General features: G+C 47.3%; 1 protein-coding gene across 1 annotated transcript in view; it reads left to right on the top strand.

Moving 5' to 3' along the window:
- Positions 1-12,500, top strand: part of LOC308286362 (semaphorin-3D) — a 190,348-nt gene that overhangs the window by 159,951 nt on the left and 17,897 nt on the right. Inside the window, exons 12-13 of the mRNA XM_080727358.1 lie at positions 132-354; positions 2,620-2,624. Of these exons, the coding sequence (XP_080583484.1) occupies positions 132-354; positions 2,620-2,624 (228 nt within the window). The remainder of the gene's footprint in view (positions 1-131; positions 355-2,619; positions 2,625-12,500) is intronic.

The following is a 12,500-nucleotide window of genomic DNA, read 5'->3' as shown; positions in this document are numbered from 1 at the left end:
GATGCTTGGTTCTTGGTTTACTCGTCGGTCCTATAGTTAACTGAGGCTGTGTTTAACTTGCGTGTTGTTTTGTCGCTCTGGTTGCTAAACGCCCAAATTGTAAACTGTGTCCATCCGTCCCTCCTCTCCAGTGTCCCAGTGAGACGTACGACCCCCTCCACAAGACCACCCAGGACTTCCCAGACGAGGTGGTGAGCTTCATGAGGCAGCACCAGCTGATGTGGGAGCCCGTCCTGCCGTTGGGACGCAAGCCCGTCCTGACCAGGGTCAACGTCCCCTACACCCTGCAGAGGGTGGTGGTGGACAGGGTGGAGGCAGAGGACGGACCCTACGATGTCCTGCACCTTGGGACAGGTGAGGAGGGGGGAGGGGAGGGGAGGGGAGGGGAGGGGAGGGGAGGGGAGGGGAGGGGAGGGGAGGGGAGGCAGAGGACGGACCCTACGATGTCCTGCACCTTGGGACAGGTGAGGGGAGGGGAGGGGAGAGGAGGGGAGGGGAGGGGAGGGGAGGGGAGGGGAGGGGAGGGGAGGCAGAGGACGGACCCTACGATGTCCTGCACCTTGGGACAGGTGAGGGGAGGGGAGGGGAGGGGAGGGGAGGGGAGGGGAGGGGAAAAGGGGGATTTTAAATCTACAAGGTGCAAGATAAAAGGAAGTATAGCTCCTTTCAGAACCTCCCCCTCCGCTGCTATGCAGCTCCGAGATGAGGTTCCTCCCTGTTGTCAACCAGAATCTCCCCGCTGGGTGGAATATCCGCTGTTAGCGATCACTTCTTACCTTTGGTGAACATTCTATCCGAAAAGTGAAGGTTTTCTGCTGATCTCTCATCGTTTTACTTTTCAAGCGTGGAAGAAAACCGAAGCAACGTGTTGAAATAAAGAGTTTATAATCTGTGTTTTCCCCATTGAATAACTTCCGGGCTCCAGTGCTACAGTCAATGGGGAAAACACAGAACCGGCTGACAAAATGAGCGATATAACCTGCACCAACCTGCTCATCAGGGGAAATTAGGGGCAGTGTGTTGCTCCATGTCACTTTGACACTAAAGGGGGTTGTGTTAAGCCCGTATCAGAGTGTACGGTGGAGAGCTATCCACCGCAAATTTGAGGTGGAAGGCTTTCCACCTCAAGTCAGAAAATAAGTGCAGGACATCATAGTCACTCACGGTGGAGTCCTGTACACCGTGACTGACTGGTCTAGATCGACCAATCAGTGAACGGGGTGTAGAGCCTGTCTGTCTGATAGTAAAAACAGAGAGATGTGTTGGGACTTGCGGTGTAAAGCTCTCCACCGCGAGGAATGATGTAACGTTGTAGTTTCATGACTCAAAAAGACTCGAAAAGACTACATCGCGGTGTAAAGCCTTCCACCGCCCAGGCGACTATGATGCCGGCTTTGGTAGGACTAGGAGATCTATTGGGAGACCACAGGCCGGGGGAATGCAGAGCAGAGGTATGTGTTAGGACTAGGAGATCTACTAGGAGACATGGGGCCGGGGGAATGCAGAGCAGAGGTATGTGTTAGGACTAGGAGATCTACTAGGAGACATGGGGCCGGGGGATGCAGAGCAGAGGTATGTGTTAGGACTAGGAGATCTACTAGGAGACCACAGGCCGGGGGGATGCAGAGCAGAGGTATGTGGCTTCAAAAGGCAGAACGTAAAGGTAGTGTTCAATACAAAGCAGAGAGAATGGAACAGGGTCGCGACCTCCGAGCGTCCTGACAGGGCCCTCCTAGTTAAAACCAGCAAGCATCATAAACCTGTCAGCGAGCCTGTGATAGAGTAGGGCTCATTACACCTTATGTTACATAGAAATACTGCTATGCTTTCATCAACTATCTCTTAATTATTACACCTTATGTTACATAGAAATACTGCTATGAAAGAGTAGGCCTCATTACACCTTATGTTACATATAAATACTGCTATGCTTTCATCAACTATCTCTTTATTACACCTTATGTTACATATAAATACTGCTATGCTTTCATCAACTATCTCTTTATTACACCTTATGTTACATATAAATACTGCTATGCTTTCATCAACTATCTCTTTATTACACCTTATGTTACATATAAATACTGCTATGCTTTCATCAACTATCTCTTTAAAGTATAATGTCTTTGTAGCTTAAAGCAGCTTTGTAGCTGAAGCATTTTCTTCCGCCCAAGTGTGCCTTAATGAACGTCTGCCTTATTAACTAATTAAGTAATTCAACCGCTTTGCTCCCAGCTCAAATATCTCTGACAGGGTCAGTGGGTTCTTGAGTGAGTGAGCGAGCGTGCGTGCGTGCGTTTGTGCGTGCGTGCGTGTGTGTGGGTGTGTGTGCGTGGGTGTCTTCATGAACTTTGCATTAGCCTGGTGAGTGAACGCGAGATGCCCATGTGTGTGCGTGCGAGGCTCTCCCCCTCCCAGGGTTAATGGCGGTGGCGTGTGATAAATGGTGGAGGTTATTTAACCCCTGGTGACAGCGGGCCCTGTGAGGCCAGAGGAGGTCCTCCTGCTCCATACGTCTCCTCTAAGTGGATTCCTCTCCTGTGTCTCTCATCTCCCCCATCAACCAGCCCATCCACCTGCATGATAAATGCCTCCTTAAATGTTCTTTAACGCATTTAGAACGGGTACACATTATGGTGTATTATTATTTTATGCTTTAACCAATGAAAAATAGCAGATATACAAGCTCACAGCGCGCGAGCTTGTAGATCTGCTATTTTTGAAAAATCGTGAAAATTTGAATTTTGCCTATATTTCTATGTCAGCAATCTGGCTTAGCCATTGTCAAAGAAAAAGTCCTTTTCATTTAACTCGAGCTCAGTTAGTCTGTTCTTGAGAGACTACTACAGTATGTCAGTGGTTCTCAAACCTTTTCAAGTGAAGGACCCCCAAAATTATATTTATTTGGCCACGGACCCCCATCTCAAAATATTGAGTTCCAGCCAGGGACCACCCAGAAGCAAAATTTGAGTTACAAACGTTCGCTTTGAAAATACATATATTCAAAGATTTGCACACCCTTTTTCAAAAATAGCAGATCTACAAGCTCGCAGCGCGGCACTCGGTGCCGCGCTATGAGCTTGTATATCTGCTATTTTTCACCGGTTAAATCATTCAATAATTCTAGGCCCTAAATGGGTTAAGAGGAGGAGTTATGTTCGCATTACGCCCAAACCGCTGCAGATGTTTCTGCCATCTTTCAACTGCCCGTCTACGATCATGATTAATGTTCACCGACATAATTGTCTTCAAGAGGAGTCATTTTCACTTTTTCTTTTGCCCAGTTAAAGCGGGTCAGCCGTCCACCGTAGCTGTTGGTGAGATCCGTCAAGTGCCTTTACGTTCCTGCGTGATTAATGTTCAGCCCAGGCTTTAGGTGGGATATTTTCACCAAAGCAGTCAACCGTTTTCTGCAGTTTTTCTAGGCTCTTTCACCCTGCTGTCTAGAGTAGATGATAGATGCCAGGGGAGGGAGGGGTGGGCTGCTGGGAATTCTGAGATTCTTGACATTTTGGTGTAATAACATAAGTTAAGATAAGATAAGATAAAGACCTTCATTAATCTTGCGAGGGAAATTCACTTGCCAAAAGGCTGCACAGCAGTCAAGATGTACAGTTATAGGGCAAGTATTGTAGATACAGCAGGGTAAAGACATCACACAAAAAGAGAAGCGCAAAATATACAACAGTAAAACACCCTCAACAGAGCTTGCATTATGCAGGACAAAATACATAATACACAGTAATCATTGCTTTGGTAAATGTAAGTTGCACGTAGGCTGCTTGATATACAATGTTTTGCAGCGTAAAACCGAAAACAACACACAACTAGAGAGGCGCTGGGAACTGACACGAGTCGCAACTTCGCAAGGAAGGAATCTGCTAGGAAAATAATTATGTCTTAACTATATTAGATATTGTGACAAGTAATGTGATGTCAAGTGAAGCATGAACAATCCTGTCTGATTGGGCATGATATTGTCCAATCAGAAAAGGGACAGAAAAGGTCCATTGAACTCTGGACTTTAGGGATTACAGAAAGGTTTACAGAAAGCAGGTTTAGTTTAGGTGACATAAAAGTTCTCTGACCTTGAACAAAAGTCTGGTTGCCTATAGCAACCACACTAATGACCTGATCTTCAGTGTTCATTGCGACCGAAGGTTGCAGTTTAGTATGTGAAACGGCACATGCTGACTCCGTCTGGATGTGTACACTTTTGTAAGGTCTTTGGGTTTGCTGCTCTGACATCACTATGATGTCAGGGGAACCACTCTAACAGAATTGGTTTGCCACTCTGACATCATGCTCTGACTTCACTGTGATGTCAGGGGAACCAATCTAACAGAATACCTTTTATGGCCATATATGGAGTTCCCTGATGTCATACATTATAGCCCATATCTAACAGGACTTAATATGGGAATGCCCATATATGGAGGCCACATACCACACTAACGGGCCATATCTGTGCTGGTTCTACAGACAGGGATCTCCGTATGGGCATAAAATGGATTGTATGTATGATGTCAGATGTCATAGGACCTTCACATAACAAATAACTGAGTACCGGCATGTTTGGGCTCTCACAGCATATCTCCATAATACAGTACATGGATCTCCATATATGGGTACCAGGGGTCTCCATATATGGGTAACTGATCCGATATACATCACTGGCCAGATGGCCAAGACACGGCGGGACCTCGCCCTTTAGGGTGAGGTTGCTTGTCTCCCTGAGGCGTCTTACTAGTTTATGTTAATTTGAAACTCTGCGAGTGTACAAGTATAAACAGGTCTGTGCCACCAAGTATAAATGCAGCCATTCTAACTGGTGCTGTAATGACAGCCGTAGCAACAGGAGCCAAGCCTGTGCTTACTGGTTGAATGACAGGATATCAGATGGACATTCTGTCTGTGGTTCTTAAGCCATGTTATTTCACCATTCAACCACAAACTGCATCAACCACAATGCAATGGGCTGTGAGTTAACCATTGTCCTTAATGGCTTGTTTGTTACACATACCTCTCATCCTCCCACCAACTGTCCCTGTGCTTTGCACGCTAAACTTACTTTAAAGGGACTACACCATGAATTTTCATTTTTCCAATTTTTATGTATTTTCTTGTTGTCCCACCAGCAACTTCTATCCTCACAAAGTCCTATTTCTGACCATTGTGTCTTTCTCAGTTTATGGGCAGATCTATGTTAGCATGTCTCAGAACGGTCCTGATTGTGAAATGTCAGATTTGTGATGTCACAAGGCCTGAGAAGGAGGCAGGAGGAGCTGGGAGAGGGTTGGGGAGGGGTGGGCAGGCCTTAGAAGGAGGCAGGAGGAGCTGGGAGAGGGTTGGGGAGGGGTGGGCAGGCCTGCTGAGCAGGAGGTGGGGAGGAGTGTGGGGCCAAAACTGGCTCAATAGCGCAGTCCTCCCACTCAGGACAAGGTGGTACTGCAGCTGAAAATGCTCTGAAAGCCAGGCAGAAATGACAGGGGCTCTGTATTCAGGAGTGGTAATTTAGCCTCAAACCTTTTCAAAAACGTTTTTGGGACACAAACAGTGTTATATAAATTATTTTTAAATGCATGGCGTAGGACCTTTAAGGGTATTTTACCACTTGAACCCTGCGTTGAACTGAATGAATCCATACAACGAGCCCAACATCCAGGCTAAATACTATCAGTCATACCACCGATATCACCGATCACGTTGATATGCAAACCCCGTAACACACTGTACTTCATTAATACGGTTTGACAGCTTTAAAGGTGATACACCATGCATTTAAAAAGTATTTATGTCATATTGTTTATGTCCCAAAAACGTTTTTCAAAAGGTTTGAGGCTAAATTACCACTCCTGAATAGAGCCTCTCATTTTTGAATGGCTCTCAGAGCATTTTCAGCTTGAAAAAAAAATTATTTCTTTGAAAAAAAAATCTTTATGACGTCACAAACGGCAGCAAATCTGGACAGCCTGTTTTGAGAACCCGTGGGATGCTTTTAACCTCCACCTTCCCAAAACCAGAGAAAGACACAACGGTCTGAAATGGGACTTTGTGAGGATAGAAGGTGCTAGTGGGACCCCCCAAAAAAGGTTTTAAAATAGGAAAAGTGAATTTTCATGGTGTATCATGTATGTATGTATGTATTCATATTTTGAAACCAACTAGTTGTTCATTGGTCAATACTGTGTGTGTGTGTGTGTGTGTGTGTGCGTGCGTGCGTGCGTGCGTGCGTGCGTGCGTGCGTGCGTGCGTGCGTGCGTGTGTGTGTGTGTGCATGTGTGTGTGCGCTCTTAGTTAATGTTACTATAGTCAGTGACCAATACTCTACTCTTATTCATTTCATGAAGCACTGGTGCAGAATGCCAACTGATGCATTTTAAAGTGTCATTAAACTAGCAGGATGTGGTGGGCTTCTGTAACCAGCAGACACTAAACACACTGAACCACGACCTGTTAAACATTCACTACAGCTGCTGTTGGATTCCTGCATCCTTTTAGTTGCTTTCTCATTTCATAAACCAACTTCATTGCACTGGAATGCAGGGTTTCCATGGCACTGACATGAAGATTCTGGCCAAAATGTTCAGTATGTCTACATGTAATATCACGGATGAAAAGAGTACCCGATCAGATAAGATATACTTTACAGTAATGTCACCATAGGGAATGTTTTACTGGACTCCTAGCGTTTCCCTTTTCCCTGGATCTTTCTCGTTCTTGACAGTTTGGTCGTGTGCCTGATTCTTCTTGGAAAGAAGCTTGTTTGCAGTCTGTTGCTGCTTGTAGCTTTGAGACTGCACAGTCGTTTTCCATGCAGCAACATCTTAGACAGACTGACGTTGGGATGGTGTCAATCTTTGATGATTCCACTGGCTTTGCTGAGTATTGCTTCAGTATTGCTTCTTGATTTAAATATTAGAAGTAAGAATACTTGTGTTCAAAACTACTCGAATAGAGTAAGTGTACCTACTTTTATTAATTTACCAATCTGGGAATCTGTCTTGAGAGATTATTAATAATATATAATAACTTATTTGCCAGGGGTAAAATGTCTTGCTGATGGACACTTCGAACATCATGTAGACTGGGTGTCGAACCTGCAACCTTCCCAGACAGACAGCCTCTCAGCTACAGCCGCACAGAAACTCTGTCTGTATATTCTATGCAGGGAATACTAAGAAAGCTTGGAAATGATGGGGTGCATTTGAGCAACTAGAGAAATATTATTATAACCCGTCCACCCCACTCACTAAATAGCCGCTTGAGAAAAACCACTTGACCCTAATCTGCTCCTTTGCCCCTGAGACATGGACAAGGGTCAACAATGGAAGACGCTTTGAATTGGACGGCTTCCACTTGTCAGAAAGTGTAACTGTGTTCTTATTCAGTCAACCCATTCAGCTTAAAAGGCGTTGAAAAGATGATTTGGGAATATCGTTGCTGTCCATAAACTTATGCTCTACTTCGTCAGACTACACAGTGTCACACAAAAGCAGCAAAACAAGGAGCGATGAGCTTGTAGATCTGCTGTTTTTGAAACTTGAAAGAGAAAATGGTTACTGTACATCTCTCTGTGGGTTTTACCAATATTGAACTAATTACAATACAATTATGAATAAGATCCTGTGACTAAATATCAATGAAATTGGAACGCAGCGTCTCTACACACACACGGACGAGCTCACCCTCAGGCATGCATGCCAGTACCACACACACACACACACACATTTTCATGCATACAAACAGGAGATTTCCCACAGTAGGGTCTCTGGGAGCATCTTGACATTATAAGACGTTAATGTATCAGGCTTGTTTATTGTGTGTGTGTGTGTGTGTGTGTGTGTGTGTGTGTGTGTGTGTGTGTGTCTGTGTGTGTGTGTGTGTGTGTGTGTGTGTGTGTGTGTGTGTGTGTGTGTGTGTGTGTGTGCGTGCGCGTGTGTGTGTGTAACAGCTGGTATAAACCAGCTCATAAATTCTACTTCAGGAGACGATCACTTGGGTTAAGATATACTTTATTGACCAGAATGAAGCAGAAAGCAAGCATCACACAACATGGCATATTGAGCACCCTACTATAGAGACAGCATAGAATCTAAGCCTATATCTAAGCGCATAGTATTGGCAGTCTACCTTAGCTCTACTATAAGACAGCATAGAATCTATAGCCTAAGTTAGCATGGTTTGGCATGGGGTTCTGCCTCGGGCCATGGCTCGCTGAACCCACGATCCTCATGTTACCATGAGCATCGAGGGCATAATCTAATTACAGCGAGCCCTGGCCCGATACCCCCCGAGGGGGATCTAAGGCAGAACCTGAAGGTGGCGCTGGGGTGGTGGCGGGGCAGTGCTATGCAACGAGACTGAGTCCCACCATCTGACTTCCCTAAGAACTATGGGTAAGGGGGGGGGGCAGGACCTAGTGACCCACCCCCCTCCGCGCGCGCGCTCCCTTAGGACCGCCCCCTGAACTCGCTTTGATCCTTACGAATCGTCGCACTATTTCAGGAGACGATCACTTGGGTTAAGATATACTTTATTGACCAGAATGAAGCAGAAAGCAAGCATCACACAACATGGCATATTGAGCACCCTACTATAGAGACAGCATAGAATCTAAGCCTATATCTAAGCGCATAGTATTGGCAGTCTACCTTAGCTCTACTATAAGACAGCATAGAATCTATAGCCTAAGTTAGCATGGTTTGGCATGGGGTTCTGCCTCGGGCCATGGCTCGCTGAACCCACGATCCTCATGTTACCATGAGCATCGAGGGCATAATCTAATTACAGCGAGCCCTGGCCCGATACCCCCCAAAACTACAAACCCCCAAAGCACGCCAAAATCTCAGAATCCCATGCCAGTGCTAGCCAATATTACTAAGCAAAATATTAAGCAATGATATTGGCAGCTTGCCAAAAACGCTATAAGTACTGCTAAAGCAATTTAATAATTAAGAATGTTAGCAGCTGGCAGACCGAACCAACGGTGAGGAAGGTGGTACTGCTGACTATAACGATATACTGCAATCTGACTGAAGCCATACTAAAACACCCTAGAGAAAAGCGGGAGCAGCAACATGGACGTATATATATATAGACAGCAGAACCAGAAGCAGCGATGAAACCTTTAATTCATATAACTACAGCGCCATACAGCTTCACATCCTACCTAACTAACACCCCAGCAACCACCTAGCTTTTGCATGATAGAATTTATAACTCGCAGCGATGCAAAATAAAACCCTATGGAACAACCCTGCTAATAGTGCCTGCAGCACTATTAACATCAGCAGCAGAAGCGTTAACTGAAACGCGTCCAACTCCAGCTTGGAACCATTACGCTTCGGTCAGTCCTGTGTTGTGTGTGCTTGATAGCTTGGCGTGCAGGATCTTGAGTTAGCTGAGGGCACCAGAAGTGCTGGTGGTGTGGCTGCTCCGATCCGGAGAGAATGCAGAGTGAAGAGGGGCGGGCCGCAAATCTGGCAGCTCTCTCCGGGGGTCGTGTGACGAGGACGTCGGGCAGACGGCCCGGTGTTCAGCATGGACATGAAAGGACAGAAGGGAGAGTTAGTTCTGCGACTGACACTGGTGTACCTTCCCTGCTTAAACTGCGAGCTGCAATCTTCAGAGGCCATGTGCTAGTCGCATCTTAAGCCTGGCCTTGGTGACCGCATGTGCTTGCCGCAGAAATTACAATCTTAGCTTTAGCTGACCATAACAATGAAACCACGCCTAAGGACGCTGACTTTTAGGATCACAGAGAAATTTTCGCAGCCCACGGAGCGCTCTGCTGCAGAGTCTGCTGCTGCACATATGAGAATCTCCACGAGATACCCGTCTTGACCTTTAAAGGCAAGCTATGCAAGCCTAGAGAGCGGCTAAAGCCCAACATCCAGTACAAGTAAGACGCTGCCATGTAACTATGGTTGCCTATTATTAGCAAGCTTAGAGAGCGGCTGAACGCTCACAGAATCGAACAAGCGAATGCGTTGCTATTTACCTGCTAGAGTGTGGCTCCTCAGGGCATCTGGCTGAGCCCGAGGGCGCCCGGAGCGCCGCCGCTGAAGCTGCTCCGCGCCCGGGGCACCGCTGCCGAAACTGCTCCGCTCCGCAGGGAATGCGGTGTGTAGAGAGATGGCGCGACGCCTTCACTCTGGCCCTCCTCCCTCAGTCTCGCGGCGAACCAGCATGCGTCATGGAACAGAGGGTCGTTGGGGCAGACATCGGGCGGACAGCCAGGTGTTTCAGCATGGAAATACAGGACGAAAAAGTGAGTTAGTTCTGCTGCAGAGTTTGCTGATGCACACATAAGAAACTCTACAACCCATCTCTTGACTTTTAAAGTCAAACCATACCAAAACGTGGCCCAACCGATATGCGTAAATTCCCCAGCTTAGAGCGACTGCACCCTGACAGAACTTAACAAGCAAATGCGCTGCTATTTACCTGCTAGAGTCTGGCTCCGCCGTGCTTCCAGGGCAGCCGTCGCTGGCGAGAAAACTGGCTCCCGCCGTTGGCGCTAGAACTGGCGTTCCTTTGCGGCGTGACGGCGGTGTCGGTGTGCCGCTCCCCCCGGAAGATGAGCCTGTGCCCTACGTGCCTCCGTCGTGGGCTCGCGGGCCGCCGGGAAGTCAGGAGGCTGGCGGGCCGGCTGTCCCAAGGCAGCAGCGGAAGCAGCTGTGGCCGTCGCAGCGATACCCTCCGTGGTGCCGACCGACTCCCGACTGGACTCCCAGCCGCACACAGCATTAGACGAAGCTAGAAACATAACCTTCATGACATGATTAGTGGAACCTGCAGCTAAAGCTGCCATGATAACCTGCTGTCCTAGCCGTGGGCCTGCAGCCGCGCCGGCCTGAAGCTGGAATAATAGACAGGATGAATAGCAACCAGCAAGTATTAGCTTTAGCATGAGCTGAAGGAAAACAGTACTGAAGCCAAGTGCAGCGGCTACGGAAACACCACTAGAACATACGGTGTGCTATGTGACCCAGTACTATAACCTTAGTTTGCAACAAATATTTGAGTTAAACCCCTTTAACTTCTGAAACACTGGTAGCAGCTTAACATGCAGTAGAAACACCCCGCAGCTGCGTGCGACGCTGCAAAGACGACCTGCTGTAGCTGTCGCTATGCGTCGGCTTTAGCCCGAAGCTGAAAGATAGACCTGATGTTAGGGTTAGGAAACCTGAAAAATAAACATGATTTTAGGTTAGGAACCTGAAGTTAAAACGTAGACCTGGTGTTAGCCGCGCCCTTATAGCCGCCGCAGCGAGACGCTGTTAAGAAAGTGATTTACTGGACCTGTGCCGCTTTAGCCTGGAGCTGCCATACTGGAGCAGTAATGACAACATGTTAGCAGAAAACACTCAACACCCTGGTAACAGCTTGACATGCAGTAGAAACAATAACTTGCTGGTTTTTATAGCATTTAGTATAGCAGTACCGCTGACAACTTAGAACTTATCAACTAAAAGCCTACGATGCGAGGAAAAGCTACAGCTGATGGATGCTGAAACTGAAAGAGAATGTTTAGCTGGATGGGAGGGAGGGAGGGTGGTCTATCGAGCATTTAGAGTAGACTACGATTCCCTGCATGCACTAGCGAGTTCAACTGGTGACGTCAGGACAGACAGGCACGACTGTGTTAGCGGAAGCAAAACAAGTTTGCACGTAAACTGTATAGCCTGCGGGTTTTCCTCCTCCCAGGAGCTCACACGGAAAACATCCTTAATAGGCTTCTCAAAGAGAGGCGAATACTGTTTTTAATAGTTCCTCCCGCGAGGGCTTCTATGCCACGATAAATGGCAGCAGCCCTACTATGTCCAAGAAGCGACAGGAACCATTTAGTAGCTGCTAAGGTATAGCAACTAGCACCTCATAAGCAGCAGCTGTTAAGACGGCCAGACAGTGCAAAAAGAGGAAAACATACACATAACCCGAGGCGAGGCAGAAGCAATATAGGCCCCATACTAACTAGATTAAGCACGCTGCGGGCGAAGCTTGCTACTAGCACGACGCCGAGGCTTGGCATGATAGAGAACTACATTTCCCACACGCAGCGCTTAGTATTTGCTGCCGAACGTCATGCCGTAAATCACCGCTTGACGTGACTCGGCTAGCTCAGGAGCTAGGTGAACTCTGCCGTTTACAGACACCTGCAACCTACAAACTGAATCCTCCTAGCGTGATTCATTACCTGCTACGGGGCTGTGTTTTCACGCGGGCCGCCGCTCTATGCCTTGACATGGCTAGCACATTGATTTACCAGCTAACAGCATCCTTACCGAAATAGCCGGCTAGCAATAGCCACCAGCTAGCTCCTAGCTGACTATACATTAAACCTGTTGTTCCGCGCTAGCCGATACGGCCCGCGCCGTTGCAAAGTACTGACCTGGTTATCGACAACCCAACGACTGAGATTACTTTAACTCATGGTAGCCCAGTAAAGGCCCACCAGGGCACGAAATAAGTTAGCATTTAGCCCGTAGCCACAG

Source organism: Nannobrachium achirus, assembly GCF_963921795.1.
Source record: "Nannobrachium achirus genome assembly, chromosome: 6".
Classification (NCBI taxonomy): domain Eukaryota; kingdom Metazoa; phylum Chordata; class Actinopteri; order Myctophiformes; family Myctophidae; genus Nannobrachium; species Nannobrachium achirus.
This window is presented reverse-complemented; position numbering and strand designations above follow the sequence as displayed.